Source organism: Symphalangus syndactylus, chromosome 18, assembly GCF_028878055.3.
Source record: "Symphalangus syndactylus isolate Jambi chromosome 18, NHGRI_mSymSyn1-v2.1_pri, whole genome shotgun sequence".
Lineage (NCBI taxonomy): Eukaryota > Metazoa > Chordata > Mammalia > Primates > Hylobatidae > Symphalangus > Symphalangus syndactylus.
In genome coordinates this window covers 22473356-22495252 of record NC_072440.2, presented here as the reverse complement: position 1 = coordinate 22495252, position 21897 = coordinate 22473356, and the positions used below count along the sequence as shown (strand labels likewise).

Genomic DNA, 21897 nt, shown 5'->3' with positions numbered 1-21897 from the left:
GCAGTTTCTCACCTTCCCCTTAATTCGTACAGATCAGAAACGGGAGCACCTCCTTCTCCTGGCCCCCACGTTTAGGGTTCCCAGGACAGCCTCCAGCCTGCCCTCTGCCCCTCCTGCATCCCTTTCCTCAGCCCTGGGTGACAGCACCCCTGCCCAGGCCAGCTCTGACTGCCTCCAAGTGCCAAGCACTTACAGTCCTCTACCCCCAGCCCCGGCCAGCACCCTCAGTCTCGTCCCGCCATCCGTCTGCCTCCTGAGTCCCTCCCTGAGTCTCATGCCCTTGTCCCAGCGACTGCTCTTGTAAAGTGAAAATCAGACCCCACCCAACACTTCCTGCTGCACTTATGCAGTATCCAGGCCTCCTCGCCATGGAAAGCCCAGCCCTGCGGCCTCTCTGGCTTCTTCTCTCCCTTGACCCACTGCCTCTGGCTGCCTGGCAGTTCCTGGAAGTCTCCAAGTTCTTCCCTGCCTCGAGCCCCTGCCCACGTTCTCTCTGCCCCAGGCCTCAGCCTGCGGTCACTTTCTCAGGGCAGCCTTCCCAGCACCCCACACATCTAAAGTGGACGCTGCCCTGCTCTGCCCATCACTGGAGCAGGTGCTCGTATTCCTAATCGACTGGACATAGGTGGGAGGATTTGCCTGGTGTCTATCTTCCTGGCTGGACTGCGGTGCCTCAAGGCCACAGGTGAAGTGCATGGAGTCCCACAGCTTCTCTGAGCCTAAAGCTTTGTGTGACAAATGCATTCAAACTGCATTTGTTGAAAGATGGGAAGGAAGGGAGGAAGGGAAGGGGTGCGGGAGGGAGGGAGGACAGTCTTGGTGTTGGGCTGAGGTGGTGTCTATCCCCCTTGCATGAGTTCAGTAAGAATTTACTGAGCACCTGCTGGCAGCACCATGCTGGGCACTGTGGGAATGACGAGGATGTGTGGGATTTGAACTCTAACTCAGGGTACCTGCTCTTGGTACGGAGGTAGGACAAATATGCAAATGATTATAACTAAGGAAATCATGTCAGCGTGGTGACCCTTGGCCTGAACTTTCAGAACAGTCCTCGTATCACGTGAGAAGAGTAAATGCATGTGATTTGATTCTAAACTGGCTAAGACTTTATTAAAGAAAGTAACAAGACAGAAAAAATACTTTTTCAGGTTATCTGTGCAATTTTGTCTTTAGAAAATGTGGTCATAATGAGTACGAGAGGCATAGAGCATGCCCAGTTTGAAACGCCTGCAAATGACAAAACACAAAAACACAAACCCAAAAATAGAGCGTGGCTTGGCTGGAGCCATAGGGGAGGCTCCGGAGGATGTGGCATCGGTGCTGTGGGCAGTGGGTCATTGTGCAAAGGCAGTGAGGGCTGGGTCTCCATCCCACCTTGGCCACTTCCTAGCTGTGTGATCTTGGATTAGTTCCTTTACCTCTCTGAGCCTCTGTTTCCGCATCTGAAACATGGGACTACTCCCCGCCTCTTAGGTTCATGGGGATGGCATGAGGTTGTGCACACAGAGAAGCCACCACCCACAGTTCTTGGCCTGCAGGAGGCACCTGAGGAAGGCTGGGTTCTTCCTCTTCTCTGGGAGGATGGGAATGAGTGTTCCATAGGCCGGAACGCGTCGAGAGAAAGGGCCCAAGACAGAGGGAGCTGCAGGAGCCAAGGCACAGACTAGGTGGCTGAAGGCAGGTGGGGAACAACAGTTACCACCAGAGCCTAATATTTCCCCAGCTCCATCTCCTTCCCTCCATGCCCAGGGCCAGAGGGGCGCTGCTTATAGAGGGGTTCTGCTTACAGAGGGGTTCTTGTTTACAGAGGGGTTCTGCTTACAGAGGGGTTCTGCTTACAGAGGGGTCCTGTTTACAGAGGGGTTCTGTTTACAGAGGGGTTCTGTTTACGGAGGGGTTCTTGCTAACACAGGGGTTCTGTTTACAGAGGGATTCTGTTTACAGAGGGTTCTTGCTTACACAGGGGTTCTGTTTACAGAGGGATTCATATTTGTTAATGGGTCCCTGCCATGTTGTCCTTCACTCTGCAGCCAGAGCAGTCCTTGCACACAACTCTTCAGGGGCTCCCCACTGCCCTCAAGACACTATCCAAGCATCCTGAGTCTGGCTTCAAGGCCCTCCCTAAATGGAGGCACACACCCCCTCTTGAAGATCCCCCTTTGCATCCAATCCTCTGGCCACACAGAATGCAGAATGACTTGCACGCCTCCCCCTTCTCCCAGGGTTTGCCCCCTCCCTGCCCTGCATGTGGCATCCTTCCTTTGCCTTCTCATCCCGTGGACTCATCATCCTTCAGGCCCCGGGTTCACATCCTCCGTGAAGCCTCCCAGGCCTTTACCCTTGCTTTCTGATGGGGCTAGGTACCTGCCAGAGGCCTTCCTTCTCTCCCCAACTAAAGTGGGTGCTCCCCAAGGGCAGGAACTGAATCCCATTCATTCTGTATTTCTTTATGCTGCCTGGTATGTGCCTGGAGCATAGGAGGTGCTTAGTCATTGTGATGTGGATAGAAGGGTGGTTAATGGGTGAATGGAAAATGGACTGATGGATGAACAGAAGAAGGATGAATGGGGGGATCATGGAGGGAATGATGGAAGGAGAGAAGGAATGGTGGGGGAGAAGGAAGGATGGATGGATGGATGGATGGATGGATGGATGGATGGATGGATGGTTGGATGAAGGGACGAACAGACAGACAGATGAACAGACAGTAGATATGGATGGACAGAATAACAAGACTCTTTCAGGAAGACCAGAACACAGCAGAAAGGCCCTGAAGAAAACCAAAGCAGCTGCAGGAAGTTTGGTGTTTGCCAAGGTTGGGGGTGAAATGAGCTACCTGTTTTGCAGAAGAGATGGGGTATGTTTTAGCAGCTGACATCACAGAAGATGCAGGTCCCAAGACCTTACAGGAGAGCAGCTGAGAAGAGCAACAGCTCCTCATAGACAGGGATGGACAAGCTAGGCCAGCAGCGGGGGCAGACTCTGCACTGTCCCCGCTGCCCCCAGCCGTGGAGAGATGCATGTCTGCCACAGGGGAAGCAGCGCCACCAAGGGGCTGGGGGAATGACAGGCGTGGCCTCTTGGGGGTGGAGAGTCTAGAACCCAAGCCTCCATCCCTCTCTGTGGAGGCATCATGGGAGTCGACTTGCCTCTTCTGGCCACCTCTCAATCCCAAGGGTGCCACATTTGGGGTCCTCCACCACGCGGTCACTGCTTGACGTGGCTCATGGCCTCCCAGCCTCACTGCACGGGCCACACACACTTCCCCCAGTTCCTTTCCTCATTGTCTCCGCAAACACACAGATTCCTGCTGTCTTTAGGACTTTACTGCTGATCTCCAAAGAGATGAAGCAATCTCAAAGATAAACATGCAGCAAATCCAAAGAAATCCTGCAAAATCCTGGGAGCGCCTTTCTCTGGTTGGAAGCTGGGCACGTGTTGGGATGATCCTGCCAGCCTGTGGAACTTCTGATATTACGGATGAGGGTGGATTTTACTACCTCCCAAATTCTAGGACTCACGCTCTTTTTTTGGGAGGGGTCAGGGGACAGAGGCTCACTCTGTTGCCCGGGCTGGAGTGCAGTGGCGCCATCTCAGCTCCCTGCTACCTCTGCCCCCCGCAAGCAATTCTCTTGTCTCAGCCTCCCAAGTAACTGGGACTACAAGGCGCGGCCACCATGCCTGGCTAATTTTTATGTTTTTAGTAGAGACAGCGTTTCACCCTGTCAGCCAGGCTGGTCTCAAGCTCCTGACCGCAGGTGATCCACCCGCCTCGGCCTCTCAAAGGGCTGGGATTACAGTTGTGAGTCATCACGCTTGGCCTCACGCTCTTTCATTCAAATAATATTTATTGAGGAGCCACTATGTGCCAAACTCTTTTTCTAGAGGCTTAGGACACAACAGCGAACAAAACAAAGACGCCTGCCCTCATGACGCTTACAGTCTAATGGGGAGTGGGGTGAGAAACAGACAATACACATGAGGACTAAGTAAGTTTCATAGGAGGTTAAAAGATGACAAACGCTATCAGAAAAGAAAAAATGGGAGACAGAGAATCAGGAGCGCAATTTTAAACAAGGCAGTCAGGGTAGATGGACCTCACGAGAAGGCGATGGGAAAATCTGAAGGAAGGAGGGAGCCAGGCAGAACTGGAGGAAGGATGAAAACTATGGGATGCTTCCTGAATATGCGAAGCAATTTATAACTCCCTGAAATGTGCCACGTGATCCCCAATGCATGCCTTTGCCTACGCTAGACTGCAAGCTCCACGTGAGAAGAGACTGCTTGACTTGTTCTCAAAAAGTATTTATGGGATTTATAGATGCGATTGTACAGAATAGAATACTGCTCACAATCCTCTTCTTCACCTTTCCTCCTAGAAAACTCCTACCCAGCCTTCAAGACCCAAACACATATGGGCAGAGTTTGTTGCTCCTCCTTTGAGCTCGCTACTCTTGCACCTTATATAAACCTCTTTTATAGCCCCAATACACTGTGTTTCCCTCATTTTACTGCGGGTCAGAGCTTTCCCCTGGTTTGAGAACCCGCAAGGGGATCTGACCTGTTTGAGCTATTTATGGATCCCCAGAGCTCCTGGGACAGACGCTCGGTTAATGTAGTCAGGATTGAAATGACCTGTTACTGCTTTAATTCTCCCTCTCAAGTAGGTGGTTTGCGTTTCTGTGACCTTTGGCACCTCAGTTGAGGCTCTCTGGTTGTGAGCAAGATAACTCAACTCCTACTAGCTAAAGGTAAAGTAAAAAAAAAAAAAAAAAGTGACGTTGAGGATGGAGGCAAGGGGCTAGAGCCCCAACCAAACCTGCAGGAAGGAAAAGCCAGGGTGGCCCCAGGACCTTGGCGCCTGCTGTGCTTTTGGGATCCCTGGCTGCACCTCCTAATGCACTTAGCTCCATCAGCTCCTGGCTGTGGTTCTGCTTCCCGAATCTGCAGAGCAGGACTCAAGCTGGCCCTGCTAGGGTTGGGGCCTCCCTTGGAGCCATCAACCATCCAATAGGGGCCAGAGTGAGGTAGAAAGATGGGCCCGAGGGTGGGGTAAGGGGCTGAGGTTTTGGGGGTGGGCAGTGGTGAGGGGTCCCCGGAGAAGAGGAGATCTTGCGAGCCTGGAGCCACACCCAAAGTGCCTCCTTCGCTGGGCCCAGTCCCCACCCAAGCCACATTTCTAATGAAGGCCTTGTTTTGTAAGAATTTTTAAATGCTTTAATTAGAAATTGGCAAATCGCAACATCTGCCAATTTCTAGCAGTATATATCCTGCCACCATGACCCATTTCAAGCTAGCATCATGATGTCTCTGAATCTGCGATCGGGAAGACATGCATGCAGTCGGCTCTGGTGCAAGCTGGCTCCAGCCACCATTGGCTGTGGGGCTGAGGGCACAAGGCTCCTCATAGACTCCTGTAAGAAGCCCTACCTTGTCTTGAGAACCACCGAAAGAGCTTGAGGGTGTGTCCCATCCTCCAGCCATCCTCTGAGAAGTCATAGCTCAGGTCCTGGATGAGCCTCCCCTCTTTCCCGGAAACCATTCCTTCCTTCTGGTGAGACCCACTGGACAAGATTGAATATCCCAGGTCCTGCAAAACCTGGCTCCTTCCGGCCTCTGGGTCCTTCTTTCAGTTCCTGGGAGGGGCTGAGCAGCCTCCTACCTCCTGGCCTTGACCCATATTGGCCCCTCCACCAGCTGTGCTGTGTCTCTCATCTTTGGGTCTCAGCTGAACCACCTCCTCCTCAGAGAGGCCTTCCCTGACCCCTTCTCCCTTCCAAATTTGCTTCTCCCTTGACAGCACTTACCCCCTGCTGAAGCCCTGCTGTGACTGTGTAATGTCTCTGTCCCCTATTAGACTGGAAGCCGCATGAGGGCAGGGACTGTGTGGGGTTTTGGCTCACCACACTGTCCCCTGTGCTTAGCACAGGGCCAAGCCTATAGAATAGGTATCAATCCATAATTATTGATTGGGTAAACAAATGACACATGAAGGAAGGAAGTTAATCAGTTTCTCTGTACTTCACAGTTTCTTCTTCTGTAAAATAAATATAAGAAAGTGTCTACCTTCAAATAATGTTTAACATTTATAGAGCACCTCCTACGTACCAGTATTTTACATATACTTACTCCTTTAATCCTCACAACAGCCCTTTGGTGAAGATAGTGTTAATATCATCCCCATTTTACAGGTGACAAAACTGAGGCACAGAGAAGTTCCGTGACCTCCCCTAATTTACTCAGATCTGAACCCAGGCAGTGCCTCCAGCAGCTTCAGCCGTAACCACACACTAAACTGCCAAGGGGGGTTGGGGATGGGTCCCGGAGGTGGTAACATTGGCGCTGCTGTGGCCCTGCTGCCCCAAGAGCTTGAAGCCTCATGAGCAGAGCCAACTATTGCTAAACACTATAACCAGGGGATGCTCAGGGATCCAGCTGCCTCTCACATCTGGGAAGCTTTCCTGGAACCAATACACCCTGGCTGAGTCAGGTACCCGCATCTGACAATATGGCCAGAGAGCTTTTACGAAATGTGAACCAACTGGACTCTCAGCAGCTTCTCCCCGCCCCACCCCAACCTGTGGGTGGGACTCTGATCTTGCCTGGGGCTCCAGCCCAGCCCCTCAGGGTTCAGGGGTAAATCTCGCTTCCCCGAGGTTGGGTTAGGTACGGTTATGTGACCAGCTGTGGCCAATGAGAAGCGAGGAGACGCTTTTGGACAGAAGAATCTCTGATTCTCTTTCACCCACCCTTGCCATATCCATGAAACAGAAGGGTTCGTCGCTGGGTTTTGAGACTTTTTTCCATGAAGCTGAAAGCCAAGGAAGCTGAAAGCCTTGCCACTGAATGCTGAAACTTAACCTTCACTGGCTACTTTAAAGGTAACATTCATAAGTCACCATGGTAATGGCGGCTTTGGCTGTTTTTCAGGAATTGGGCCAGCTGAAACCGGTTGAGACCCTTCTACTGGGCCCGTATATGTGCCCAAGAGATGGCCATTTGATATTGGAGGACCAAAAGCACCACCCTCAGATCAGGCCAATGCATCCGTTTTCTGTATGTGTCCTTTGAAATGCCATGAACCCCAACTATGCTTGTACAGAACAAACCGGTTACGTCATTCTTCCCCACTGCCAATCACCTGTCCCCACACCTTAGACCACCCCACTTCTCTAACCCATTCATATCCCTAAACCTTATCTTTGGGGAGGCAGATTTGAACGCTGTTCTCCCACATCCTTTCTTGGCAGGCTTGTGAATCAATCTTTTCTCTTTTGCAAAACCCAAGTCACAGTGATTGGCTGCACACTGGCAGAACAGATTGGGACCTGGCAGGTGACACCCAGATATGTATGACACCTGGACCCAGAACAGAAATCTCATGGCCACCATCTTGGGACTGCCATCCTGTGGCCCTGAGGGAAGCTGGCTGTATTAGTTCGTTCTCACACTGCTATGAAGAACTGCCTGAGGCTGGATAATTTAGAGAGGAAAGAGGTTTAATTGACTCACAGTTCCACATGGCTGGGGAGGCCTCAGGAAACTTACAATCATGGTGGAAGGCGAAGGGGAAGCAAGGCACCTTCTTCACCTGCTGGCAGGAGAGCGAAGTGCAGAGTGAAGGGGGAAGAGTCCCTTATACAACCATCAGAACTCGTGAGAACTCACTCACTATCACGAGAAGAGCATGAGGGTAACCGCCTTCATGATCTAATCGCCTCTCACCAGGTCCCTTCCCCAACATGTGGGGATTGCAATTTGGATTACAATTCAAGATGAGATTTAGGTGGGGACACAGAGCCAGATCATATATCATTGGCCTAAGGGCAAAGCTGTTGTGCTAGGAGTGGAGATATGGGGCAGACCCAGGTCCTTAGTGAGCTGCTGAGCTGCTGATGAAAGACCCTGAGCTGCCCTACCTGGGACTTAGGGTTACTTTTCTCTCTTGCTGCTTTGGGTTGAATATGTGTACCTTGCACCCAAAAGCATCTTAACAAATACAGAGGCTAAGTAGCAAAAAGCAGAGGGGGGAAGGGAGGCTGCTGCAGGTTCTTAGGTTTCAGAACAAGGAGAGCCCCACCAAAAGCTTTGGGAGAGGCTGCCTTGAGCCCTCTCCCGACACTCAGAGGAGCTCAGGTGAGCTCAAGGAGCGTCATCCCTGGGTAACGGGGTGGGGAGGTGCAGAGGGGAAACAAGAAGTGAGTTAGGACTGGGATTCCTGGCCAAAGTGATCCTGTCTCCTCCTTCCCAGGCAGACCCCCAACAGGTTTGGGACATCTGAGCTTCAGAGGGGCCATTCTTCTCTTCCTGGGAAGAACCCTAGGAAGGCGGCTGAGACCCCAGGGAAGAAATGGCCCCAGGGTGTATCCAGCCAGATGGGGCTGGGTGAGACAGCTCTCAGAGAGGCAAGGAACTTGTGTACAGGGAGCACCCAGGTGTCCCAAGAGGGATGAGGACCCGGGAGGCGCTGTGGGAGTGAGCATGATTCAGCAGGTATGGGAGTGGGACCCGGAGCCCAGAGCAGACGGGACATTGCCAAACTCTGCAGAGGAAACGTGGATATGGAGTGCCCCAGCTCCTCCCTGCTGGCAGGGAGGGGCACTTAGATGCAGCCGCAGGGAAATGTCAGGGGGTGGGGAGGAATCCCAGCTGGCCAAAATCACATTTCTTTGACTTCAGCCCATGGAAATGCCTAATGGGAGTGAAATTTACTCAGAGAACTAAAGCACGGCCTGTTTTGTATACATCTGCATTTGTGGCATCCATTCCTTCCCACCAGCAGTGAACATCAGCCAGCCACCTACCTGCAGAAACCGCCCCACCCTCCCACTCTACTGCTGACCTGCAGAGGGTCACCTCTTTCCTCCACATGCCTACAGCCAGCCCTCTCCAATGACTCCTTCCTCCCGCGAAGCAACCCTACTTCTGCCGCCAATGCCACCACCTCCAGGCTGCAACTCCACAGCCCACCTGACTGTGTGCTACGACCCCAGCCCCCAGGTGCTGGCCACCATTGCCTCCTGTCCTCCTGGGTCTGAAGGCCAGCTGCTCCAAAGCCACGCCAGCTTAGCCCCGTGCGTCCTTGACTCGTGTCCTGGAAATCCCTCCTTCCTCTCTGGCTCCTGCGGCCATCCGCTGGCCTCACCCATAATGTTCTTGACATCTGTTTCTGGTCATGTTAAGTTTCTGCCTGTGTTTCTCCTTTCCTCCAGACGCACACGTGGCAGTATGTGGCTACTGTGACGGGCCTGCCAAGTGGAGGAGGAGGCGGGGAGAGAAGGGGGCGCTGTAGGGCCTCCTCCCTGGCCAAGGACTGTTGCTTCTCACTTCCCTCCGCACCTTTCCCACGATGCTCAGAGAGGTCACTCATCGAACCCATGCCGTTTGAGCACGGCTGTGTGCCAGACACTGCTAATACCCAGATACATCGTCACGTGGAGTCCTCTATGTCGGAACAAAACCAAGACTCACAGCAAGGAAGTGACAAGCCCAGGTCATACTATAGGAAAAATAATGTGCAGCCTGAACCAGGAGCTGGTCTAAGGAAAGGGTGTGCTGGGGTCAGAACCCGCAGCCGGGCTCCAGATTCCATACACGCCAGCGTCTGAGCACTCACCACCTCTCTCAGGCTTCCCCAGCCCTGTCCCGTACACTAAGTATTCTCTGGGACAACTGCTGCTAATTTCACGTTTTCTGCCCCACTGCCACTTCTCCATGGGCCCTGGTTTGGGGTTCTGAAAATAGCCATGCCCCTGCAGCCTTGGATACCCTGAAGTCCTCAGTGGGGTAAGAGAGAAGGGCTTTTGCATCTGATATTACAGATAAGGACAATATGGGGGCCTAGAAAGGCTAAACGATTTGCCCCGCACCCTCCAGTCCTCCAGCCAAACAAGGGACTCTCCTGGGCAGAGCTGCCACCGGAGCCCACCTCCTGGCACCCCGGCCTGCTGGCTTCCCACTGTCTAACGAAAGCCTTGTGGGAGAAACACTCTGGTAGACCGTTAATCCAAGCTGGACCCCGCCCCCCCAACACCCCCCAGCTGCCCTCCTGCCTCCTCTCTGCTGTTGAATCTCTCACCAACTTCAAAGTCAGTTGGGGACATGCCTCCCTCTCCAGGATGACATCATGATTCACCCAGTTTCTAGGCATTCTATGTCCTCCCCTGGACCACGGCACAGACCCCCTCACTGCCTCCAGCTTCACCCTCTGCAGCCTAAGCTCCACCTGACTGCAGAGTGATCTGCCTCTTAAAATCACCCCAGCACCTAAGAGGTCAACCCTAGACTTAGCCTGACATTCCATGCCTTTCCTGTCTCAAACCCCATTCCGCTCTCCTTGCCTCCTTTCCAGACATTTGTCTAACCTACTGGTCTCTCCCACTGCCCAGAGCATAGACTACATTGGTCCGCCTGCAACCCTTTCCTCTTATCGGCTCCTTGCCCCATGTCAAGTGCCTTTGAGACTCCTATTCACCCTCCAAGGCCCTTCCCAGATGTCCCCTCCACTAAGAAGCCTTCCCAGATCACCACATAAGAATTATCTACTCCCTTCCCCACACTCCCATGTGGCAGAGGAGATCCTGTGCAAATCTTCCCAGGAAGGCCGAACACTTTCAGACACAACCTAACCTAGCCCATGAAATGGATCCAGCCCATCTATCCAGACAGCAGGTCACCAGGGACACCATCAAGCTAAAATCCCTGCACCAGCTCTGCCCCTGATTTTAACTCAGGTTCCCATCTAATCACCCTTTCCCCCTCAATCTTCCCTGTACTTGCCCATGGCCACTCAACAAAACGATGGCAAGGTGGAGGTGAGGTCACCCTGTCTGGGGTACACTCCTTGTCACGGGTATTTTTCATTTCCCACGGCTGCTTCCCCTCTTGACCACCCTTTCCTTCCCCTTCCTCATTGCCTAACGTTTCAGGCAGAAAACGTTTTCAAAATATGTAACCGAAAGGGGTTGCCGCAGAGGTGATTACACGGGCATTCAGCCAGCTTGCTGAGGTCACCAGTACTAGGCATGGCAGATCTCCTGGGGGGCGCTGTGCCCCACAGACCTGGCAGCAGGATTGGGGGCCTCCAGTTTCCCAGGACCTTTGCCCAACCCCCGCCAAGAATGTGCCTGTTGGGAGAAGCCTATCACAAAGATCTAGTGGCTCCTAGCACCCATCCGGGCCATGCCATTGAGTCAGAAACCCGGACCTAGTGCAAAAAAAACCTGGCCTAGACAGTCCAGAGGCCACATCTGAGCCCTGGGTGGAGCAATGTGTGCAGTGGGTCAGATGGGATGACAGAGAGACAGCCGGCCTCTGTTCCCTGAACTAATTGGCCTGGAACTGTCTGGGGGACTTGGCTTCAGTTTACAAAGGGCAAGCTTCAATCCTCCTGCAGGCACTTGGCAAGAAGTTTCAAAGCTTTGCTGCCCGAGCGATCAGCAAATGGCTCATCCTTGTGCTGTACACGACAAAAGGCTCCTGGCTGGCACTCAGGGCAGCCTTTGTCCCGAGGCTGGTGAGGCCGATTGTGTACAAATAGAGCCTGGCCCAGGAACATGCTGCAGATCGCTCCCCGGGGTAGCCTCTGACGTGGGAGCAGCCTCTTTGGCAAGAGCCGTATGACACTGAGGTGCAGTGGGAAGCCTCCCTTCAGTGTCAGGGGACCTCCGGGGAAACGGAGACCTGTCCGCCCCTGTAAGGTGGGCTGCTGGGCTGGGCTGAATCCTGGCACAGGTGCAGATGGTCGGTTCTTGATAGCACGCTTCTTCTACCTGGTGCCCAAAAGCCATGCAACGCACCAGGGACAACACAGAGTACAGCAGGATGACCCGTCAAGTCTGTTGGAAAATCAGCGTCGGTCACTTTAAATATACTTATGCGAGTAGCCACCAGGCTAGCCTAGAGAGTCCAAACTTGACGACATATTAGAAAGCCAGGCTGGGCACGGTGGCTCACGCCTGTAATCCCAGCACTTTATGAGGCCGAGGCGGGCAGATCACAAGGTCAGGAGTTCAAGGCCAGCCTGGCCAATATGGTGAAACTCCATCTTTACTAAAAATACAAAAATTAGCTGGGCGTGGTGGTGGGCGCCTGTAATCCCAGCTACTCAGGAGGCTGAGGCAAAAGAATCACTTGAACCCGGGACGTAGAGGTTGCAGAGAGCTAAGATTGTGCCACTGCACTCCAGCCTGGGTGACAGAGAGAGACTCCATCTCAAAAAAAAAGAAGCCAGACCCATCAAGATGTTCCACTGTACAATGTAGTAGTGTGTGTTTTCCCACAGAGAAGATCCAACGGTTCTCTCATAATTAAACACAAAACACGTGACAGGGTCCCCTGGGCGGGAGGTGGGGATGCTTGCGTGTGCCTCACTGGAGCATAAACAGCACGGGTGCTCAGCTCTGCACCACACAGTTGGCGCTCGGTAGATGCTGAGCATGAACGCGGCACTCATCAAGCAACCTGGCATCTGATCCTTATGTCCACCGCATGATGTAGATTACCATCGTCCCCATTTTACAGACAGGAAACTGAGGCGCAGAGATGTGGGGACTTGCCCGAGGTCACAACCAGAGAGTGACAAGGCTGACTCTATGCTGGTGCCACTAGCTCCAAGGGGCACCGGCTGCGTGAGTGACCTGGGGGCTCGCTTCTTTGTGGGCAGGGAGCGAGCAGAGTGGGCAGAGGGAGCCGAGCAGAAAGAACCAGTCTGAATCGCCAAGAGTACACAGCATTCTTTAATCATGCTGGATGGCAGGGTGTGGCGGGGTCAGGCCGGGGCGGGATCAGGCAGGGTGGTTCATAGCACAGGTCTTCCTGGTACTTGGTCAGACCCTGTTTCCGTCATCTGGCCGTGGAGCCACGGCTCCCTCGGCTGTGAGCACCAGAGATCACCCCCCAGGGCACCTCGGCCCCAGAGTCTGCATGAGCACCAATGGGCAGAGGCCACCTCCCTCTGGGGAGAAGGGCAGGCCACCTGGGTTTGGAAGGCTAGGGGGACACCAGGCCACCCCACCCTGGAAGAAGAAATGGAAGGCCTGAGGTGCCTCCTTTGCTTTAGCTCCCCAGACCTGCTGAGGGCTCTAAAGCCTGGGGCTTCCCTGGCCCTTCTCCTGCAGTTGTTTGTAAAGGCAGCACCAGGCCGGAGGAGGGCTCTGAGATGAGGGGCTGCCCACCCGGGCCTTAGCACCTTGATAAAGCCTGGAGAGTCGGGGCACTGGGCCAGTGAGCGGGGCATGAGGGGCAGAGAGCACCTGGTGACAGACATCAGTGTCTGAGGGCAGCTGGAGGCCCTGGGGAAACTGAAGTGCAGATGACTTTGGTGGGAGGGGCTGAGCAAGGCCCTGGCAGAGCCCTGGGAGGAGGCAGGAAGGGGATCCCAGTGAGGAGGGCAGGTCTTCTCGCAGGCTGCCGTTATCAGCTGTGGGGAGAGCTATGGGTGTGGGTTCCATTCCTCGGGGGCCCCTTCACCCCCAAATGCCCCCACACTCCTGGGTCCTCTCCTCACAGAACCCTGGACCTGGCCAAGGCCCCCTGCGGTTTGCTTTAACGATGAGCATTGGGCAGGTGGATGAGGAACGGGAAGGGGATACCTGCCCCTGCCACCGGGACCCCGTCCCACCAGCCTTGGGGAGCAGTGGGTAATGGAGGACCAGCAGCACCTGAACACCCAGAACACAGGCCCCCATGAGCTCTGGGTCTGCTTTAAAACCTATGTACACATCTCTCCCCGCCTGGGCTGGATTGGACAGTCACTGAGGGCAGGGGCAGGGCCTGTGTCTGACCCCCTCACCCTTCCCGGGACCCGGCCTAGAGTGAGTGCTCAGTGTTTAATGAATGAATAAATGAACGGTGGCTGCAGTGGTGCAGGCCTGAGCAAGAGAAGAGGGGGAAGGGATAAAGAGAACATAGCACGGGGAGCCCTGGAGGGATGAGAGAATTTAAGAATGTTGGAAGAGGCCAGGCACAGTGGCTCACACCTGTAATCCCAGCATTTTGGGAGGCCGAGGCAGGTGGATCACCTGAAGTCAGGAGATCAAGACCAGCCTGGCCAATATGGTGAAACCCCATCTCTACGAAAAATACAAAAATTAGCCAGGCATGGTAGCAGGCGCCTGTAATCCCAGCCACTAGGGAGGCTGAGGCAGAAGAATCGCTTGAACCCAGGAGGCAGAGGTTGCAGCGAACTGAGATTGCACCACTGCACTCTAGCCTGGGCAACAGAGCAAGACTCTGTCTCAAAAAAAAAAAAAAATGTTGGGAGAATTCTAGAATATGTGGAGGATTCCAGAATGTTCAGAAAGTACTAGAATATTGAGAAAGTCCTAGAACCTGGTTGCTCCAGTGTGGTTCATAGACTGACCCCATCAGCATCACCCAGGAACATGTTAGAAACACAGAATCCTGGAGCCACTCAGACCTGCTGAGTCAGAATCTGCATTTAACACGAACCCCAGGTGATTCGCATGCATATCCAAGTTTGAGAAGTGCTGGGCTACAAGGCTGGGAAAGTTCTAGAATATTTAGGTTAGAAAGTTTCTTAAAATAGGTCCAAGAGAGAAGAGAGGAACAGAAATAGGCTGGGAGGGACGATGGCAGCCAAGAAAGAAGCAGGGTCTCCCCAGAATGCCAGGTCCCCGGGGACCTCCCTGGCCTTCCTGCTTCACAGCAATGCAAACTGAGACCTGCAGGGGACGGGACCAGCACCCGAGCTCTCTGGCCGGGAGGGTGGCCCGGAGGCCCTCAGTCATCCTCGGCCTTGATGAGGTGGCCGCTAAAGGTGATGTAGGTGTCGAAGTCGTTGCTGTAGATAGCATTCTCGCGCTGGCGCTTGAAGAGCCGCACCCAGACGCGGTCCCCGTAGGCCAGGTCCAGCATCACGCTCTGGCTCTGCATGATGCTGCGCTCACTGGGCTGCGCGTACAGGATGACGGCCTGCTTCTGGTTGTGCATAATGTGCACGTACGTCTCCTTGTAATTCCAGCTGTGCACATTGAGGCTAAAGAAGTAGATGCCACGCAGGGGAGCAGCAAACTGGCCGGTTGCCATGTCAAAGCACCCATCAAGGTTCACAAAGACCCTTTCGAAGAGCAGTGTCTGGAAGTCCTCGCCGCTGTGCAGGGCCGTCTTGCGGCCCACCGAGAAGGCGAAGAAGCGCTTCTGGCACGGGGCGCCGGGGCTGCCCATCTCCCCCTTGTCACCCTTGCTGCCCTGAGGGCCAGGCTCCCCTTGGGGACCCTCCCTGCCCATGTACCCTGGCAGGCCCATTGGGCCTGGGTCCCCTTTGTCACCTGTGGGGATAAAAAGGGGACAAGTCAGGGTGGACATCTGAGCCTGCTCCAAGGAGGTGCCCACACTCATCTGTGACGGCTCTGCCCCTGTCCTGGCCCAGAGAAGAAGCCAGCATTTATTTAGCACCTACTGCATGCCAGACATCGCCTCCCCCAATGCCTGCCTAAAGAAAACATCATGACCATCTTCACTTCACAGAGAGGTTAAGTGACTTACCCCAGGCCACACAGTGCAGGAGCAGAAGAGGCAGGACTTAAAATATGGTCTGTCCCCAGGGTGACTTGACTTCCCCTCACCCAGCAGGGAGGGTCCGACTGTTGTCTCTGGGAGGCTAGGCCCAGGCCCCCACCCCAGGACCACAGCGCAGTCCAGGCTGGCGGGGATGTGGGGTGTGCTGGAACATACTTTGGGTTTCTGACCCAGGGAAGAAACCAAGAAAAATACCTTTGCCCACCTGGAGGAAAAGCCCAGGTTAGGAGTCAGGAAGCCCTTGGTTGGCAGTCCTGCCCCGTGTGACCTCAGGCACTCCACGGCTGGGGTCTCGGTTTTCTGGTCTATATTTTAAAGAGGATTATGTCCATCTCAGGGGTGTTTGTGAGCCCTCAACAAAATTTCCTGTGGGAAAGCACTTTGCAAACTCTGCAAATAAGAGGCAGAACAGTTCACCCAGCACGGCTGGCCCATCTCGACCTGCTCTGAGGTCTGGCAGCATCTACAATGGCCCCCAGGCAGGCACAGCCCTGCCCGGCCCTTAGTCCAGGCTGACTTTGAACATAAGAAAAGCAGGTGACCACCCATGCCTGGAGGGACCCGACTTCACATCGCTCCCTGCCACCTATCACAGTGCCTGGAGTCACACCAGCAACCACATCCTTGCATGGGCTAGAAGGGCCCTGTGTTTTCCACAGGTGGGGAAGGGGGCAGAAAGGAGGGCACAGGCCCTTGAGGCAGAAGCCCAGGGGGCTGGGCAGGGCAAGTCCACAGCTCTGCGGGGGTCTGGCTCCACCGCCTCGCTGGGGAACCGCGTCCTCACCTGCACAGCTCCAGACCTTGTGCAGAAAGTTTGTTGTGCCCCAGCCCAGGGAAAGGAAGGAGTGGAGAGTGGACAGGATGAAGGGGCTATCCTCTTTTTACAAATAAGGCAGCAAGCTCAGGGCAGGGGAGAGACCAGCCTGACTCACTGGGCAAGGGGGCGGAAGAGGTGAGGCTGGGACCCAGGACTCCCAAAGCCAGCTCAGGGTCCCTCAGCCACGGCAGCCTACCCGCCTGCCAGCAGGCTGCTGAGCTGGGCCCAGAAGCAGTGACCCTGGGTTTGCGGAGGGCAATGAGGAGGGACCATCAGCAGCCAGGCACCTCTTCAACTTCATGCCGAGAGCTAAGTCAGCCCTGGGGAAGCTGGGTGGGGAGGGGGGTGTAAGGAAGAGCAATGTCCTCACCAGGAAATCAGAACAAGGGCAGGCCAGGTGCCAGGTGACCACTGGCTGTGCAGTGGAGTGTCCCCGGGGAGAGCTCAGGAACAAATCCTGGCTCCATCCCTGATAGCTGTGTGGCCCCAGGAGACTGAGTTTCCCCATCTGCAAAGTGGGAGGAATAAGAAAATATTGACCTCACGGGCTGTTGTGGGCAGAGACGGAAGCTAAGGATGTCAAGGCCTGGTCACAGCCGTGAGCCACCACAGCCTGGAAGGGAAGCGAGTCCTTCCGCATCCTATTGAGAGAGCGGTTAGCCAGCCCGCACCTGGATGGCCCTCACCTGGATGCCTCTCACCTGGACAGGCCCTCACCTGGACAGCCCTCACCTGGACGCCCCTCACCTGGACAGCCCTCACCTGGACGCCCCTCACCTGGACAGCCCTCACCTGGACGCCCCTCACCTGGACAGCCCTCACCTGGACGCCCCTCACCTGGACAGGCCCCACAGGGCTGCCTGCTCTGACGCTTGGCCCCCGCTGGCTGCTCTCCATATGACCTTAGAGGGATCCATTTGAAACCTGGGTGGGATCAAGTCCCTGTCCCACTCAAACCTGCCCCTGTTCCCACTCCACTCAGCGGAGCCCAAGTCCCTACAGTGGCCAGTGGCAACAGCACCCTGTGTGATCTGAGCCTGGTGCATCTCCCGGCCCTGCCCCAGGGCCCCTGCACCAGCTGTGCCCTTTGCCAGGAGGCTCCTCCGCCACCTCTTAGGAGCCTGCACTCCATGGGTCCTCCACTGACCACCCCATTCAATACGCAGCCTGCAGCCCAGACCCGCACTCCTGAAGCCCCTTTTCATTTCCCAGAGCACTGATCACCGTCGAACATTCCACTCCACTAACTTAGGTGATGTGTCCCTTGCTCACAGCCCATCTCCCCACCGAGAACAGACGTTCAGGCGGGAGGCATCTTGGTCTGGTTTGTTCACGCTCCATCATCAGTGTTTGGAACAGTCCAGGCTCACACTGGGGCTCAATAACTCAGGATGAAAGGGGAGTCTGGACAGGTTTCCGCTCTGCCCTCTACTCCCTCCACCTCAGCTCCCTGGCCCTCCCTGTCCACTACCAGGCCCCACGGGAGGGCACTCACCCTTCAGGATGGTGATGTTAATGTAGGGTCTGATCTCAGGCAGGGCGTGGGGGGGGCCAGAGGAAGAGGCTGAGGACACATGGGCAGGATCCAGGGGGTCCTCAGAGTCACAGCACCGTTGGCAGCCGCTGGCCACAGCTCTGTCAATGGTGAGCTCCACGGTAGGGATCTCACACATCAGGAGAAAGAGCAGGAGCACTGCCCAGAGGGGACCCAGGGTGGCTGTCCCCATGGTGACCTGAAACAAGGAAGGAGGGACAGGAACTATACTTCACTCAACATCTACTATGCGCCGATGCCTGGGGTGGGTGGGTGCTGCCTCCCCCAGCCAGAGCACTCCTGACCCAACTCCAGAGGGAAGGTTATCGTCCCCATCTATCAGACAAAAAGACTGAGACCTCCACAGAGCAGCAAGGTCCCCAAGATTGGGAGGAGACTGTGGCAGGCCAGGGCCTGGATGCTGAGTCTCCCGGCACCCAGTCCATGGAGGCTTCTGCTACACACAGGCCTTGGAAGGATGAAGCCCCTCTGAAAACAGCCACAGCTGAGAGCAGACAGGGATCCCAGGAAGCTTTGCTGGGGCAGGTGAGAAGATGCCCCACCTGGCCATGGGTGGCAACCCAGGAGACCATCAAATGCTTTCCCGCCCGCGCACCTCCCTCTGGCATTTTCTTGCCACCGACTCCACTATCACCAGCAAACACATGCCCTCCGGGCAGGAGGACAGAGGTTAGTGAACACTGGGGACAAACGTGGAGGATTCTGTAGGCTTGTTCTCAGGAGAGGGGATGGGTGGCTGAGCCCATGCTTTGGTGTGAGAACACCTTAGTTCTGAAAAAAGAGATAGGAGAGTTCATTGATCCTAGCAGACAGAAAGCAACGTCCATGAGAGCATGTGGGGTGGTGCGCGGGGATGGTGTCATTGCATCGCTGGGCAGTCAGGAGAAGGAATACTGGGTCCTTGACTGCAGCCCATTGCTAGTCTTTCGAGTGCCTTTGTGCAAAGTAAAGAAGGTGCCCCTCTGGACACATTAGAAATGATAAGAGTCCCCTTTGGAGGGACGTGATGCTGAGGGTGTGCAGCTTGGCAAGAGCTGGCGCTAGTCCACCTCCCTGCTCAGCACCTTTGTGCAGTCAACGATCTATGCAACCGAACCTTATCCAGAAGCCCTGCAGGGAGGGTTCTGGAGAGAGAGTTAATTCATTGGAAGATGATTGTGTCAATCATCGTAGACCTGCCAATCAGATGCCAAGGTGGTAGATTGGAATTAAGGGGTAGGACTAGGAGGTATGAAAAATTCTAAAGGATCAGAAAAGTGTAAGTGTTGGTGAAGATCTGTCTCTGGCCTTGGCCAAGAAGGGGTCTAGGGCTCCAGGAGAGAGGCAGGAAGTAGCCTGGACACCAGGCGCTAGAGACAGTCCTGGGTTGGGTGGGCAGGAAGCCGGGCAAAGACCTTTGAGGTGGTGCAGCTTCTGGGGGCTGGCGCCGAGTTATCACAGGATCAGAAACTCTGCTTTTGAAACCAGACTGGTTTTTACACTTCTGGCGTTTCTTTGTTTATTTCCTTTTTGTTCTCCTTTAACATTTAGTAGAATTCAAAAATATTTTTTTTTGTGGTTAATACATGTAGACAAGGTACAATTATTACTTTTTAAAATGCCACCCTATCTCAGCTGAGCACTGAGGTGAGGGCAGAGTTTTAAAGGGGCAGGATGGCCAGGTGCAGTGACTTACTCCTGTAGTCCCAGCACTTTGGGAGGCCATGGAGAGAGGATCACTCGAGTCCCGGAGTTCGAGACCAGTCTGGGCAACATAGTGAGATCCTGTCTCTGTTTTTCAAAAATTAAAATTAAAAATAAATAAAGCGGCAGGAGCCCTGCCCCCCACCCCCAGAGCTGGGTGGTAGCAGCAGGAGAAGGGGGCTGGACAGGAAGTCTCCAGAGCCACCTCCCTCTTCCCGGAGGTGACTCTTTCCAAGCTCCTCTCTGCCCACCCTGGATGGGTTCCGGGTTCTGCTCAATAAGGAGGTCAAATCCTCAGAGATCAACATCCTCCCTGTCTGAGACCGTCATCCTCAACTTTTACTTATAAATAACAAATCCCAGTGGTTTTGGAAATCCCAAAATTCCCTTCTTTTTCCCAGTCATAGATATGACCTCATGAGAAAAGCTGAAGTCTTAGAGTCAAATCTGAGACCCAGAATAGTTTGCAAACTGTGTGACCTAGGGCTAGTGGCTGAACCTCTCTGGGCTTCCTGTTCCCTGTTACTTACAAGGAGATGACACCACCCTCTCCCTCCCAGGTAATTTGGAAGGATTTCAATGCAGGGAAAGTGCCTGCCTTATAAAAGACTTAAAAAAAAAAAAAAAAAAGTGTGCTTTGACTTCTTCCCTGTGCCTGCATGGGATGGGAAGAACTTCTCCCAGAGGACTGGCATGGTTTGGGAGCATTTGTTTCCTATTGGCCCCAGCCAGATGGGAGTCAAAGGCTGTGAGACACAGAACCGTGGCCTGGGAGCAGGAATCAGGAAGCCGTTAACAAGGAATCATAACCGCAGCTAGGATCACGAACTAGCTCTGGGGGTGGGTGCCAGGCAGGGACCAAGTGTGGGAACCAAGTCATAGGGAGGACTTTTGGGGTCCTTGCTGCGTCCACTGGGGAGCTGGGACCTCTTTGGGGAGGGAGAGGCAGGGCAACTTTTCTCGGTCCAGGCAGGCCGTGCAGAGCTGAGTTTGTGTGTGCCCGGGTAGGGGCGGGCACAAACCGGGAGCAGTGGAGCGCAGCCCTCAGCCAGAGGCAGGAGGAAATGTGGAGGGGAGAGCCTGGAGAGGCTGTCCCAGTCAGAGGGAGAGAGCAGGGCCCGAGATGCTTCCAGGAAGCAAGGAGGGAGGAGAGGAATTCCAGGCTCTGACCCCAGCCCCCAAGCTGAGGAGCCTCTGGTCACTCACCCTGTGTCCTGTGGCCTCCCCAGGCGACTCACGGACCCTGAGCCACTGCATGGCCTCTGGCTCCTTGGCCCATGTCTGCAATACTAACTTGTTGCTGGCCCAGACCCCCAGGCCCAGCAGAGGAGGGAAAGAGGAGGGGATGGAGGGAGAGAGGGCGGAGGGAGGGCGGAGGGAGAGGGCAGAGCCGCTTCCCACTTCCCCTCCTCCCTGCTCCCTCCCTTTCAGCCTCTGGGTTCTGCGGAGATAAAGGGAGGCAGGGATTTCCTTTGCTTAACTCTTTGGTGATCCAATGGGGTCTTGTCTGATTCAAAGGCCTAGAAAATCAGAGCAGGCAGGAGTCTGAGGCCCCCTGATGATTGGGAAATGGACACAGGGATGGGGCATAGGAGCCCCTAGGTTGCTCAGGAAGGGGGAGGCAGCCCTGAGTCCACCCTGAGCTAAAGTGCTTAACTTCTCTGAGTCACAGAGGCAGGGTGGATAGCAGAGAAGGTGCAGGTGTTGGCCCTCCAGGCACAGGCTAGAATCCTGGCCCTGCTACCACATTCACATCGCCTCTCAGAGCCCAGGTGTTCCAGAACTGCAGTCCTCAGCCCCCTTTGTGCCAGGCATATGGGAGGGCTTAACCCATGTTTGTTGGGTGAATGACCAGGCTGACCTCCTGAGGTATCATGCAGGTGTTACCAGAGAGGGGTCCTGATCCAGACCCCAAGAGAGGATTCTTGGATCTTGCACCAGAAAGAATTTGGGGTAAGTCCACAGAGCAAAGTGAAAGCAAGTTTATTAGAGAAGCAAAGAAACAAAAGAATGGCTACTCCATAGGCAGAGCAGCCCCAAGCACTGCTAGTTGGCTATTTTTATAGTTATTTCTTGATCATATGCTAAACAGGGGCAGATTATTCATGAGTTTTCCAGGAAAGAGGTGGGAATTTCCTGAAACTGAGGGTTCCTCCCCCTTTTAGACAATATAGGGTAATTTCCAGACATTGCCATGGTATTTGCAAGCTGTCACGGTGCTGGTAGAAGTGTCTTTTAGCATGCTAATGCATTTTAATTAACATACAATGAGCAATAAGGATGACCAGATGTCACTTTCATT

General features: G+C 54.4%; 1 protein-coding gene across 1 annotated transcript; it reads right to left on the bottom strand.

Moving 5' to 3' along the window:
* Window positions 1-12716: 12716 nt before the first annotated feature.
* C1QTNF6 (C1q and TNF related 6) lies at window positions 12717-21048 on the bottom strand. The gene is made up of 3 exons (XM_055252849.2): window positions 20802-21048; window positions 17853-18090; window positions 12717-15290 (listed from the first exon to the last, which is right to left on the bottom strand). Exons 1-3 carry the CDS (start codon window positions 20850-20852, stop codon window positions 14743-14745), a joined length of 837 nt encoding a protein of 278 aa, XP_055108824.1. The 5' UTR covers window positions 20853-21048; the 3' UTR covers window positions 12717-14742.
* Between the last annotated feature and the right edge of the window lie 849 nt (window positions 21049-21897).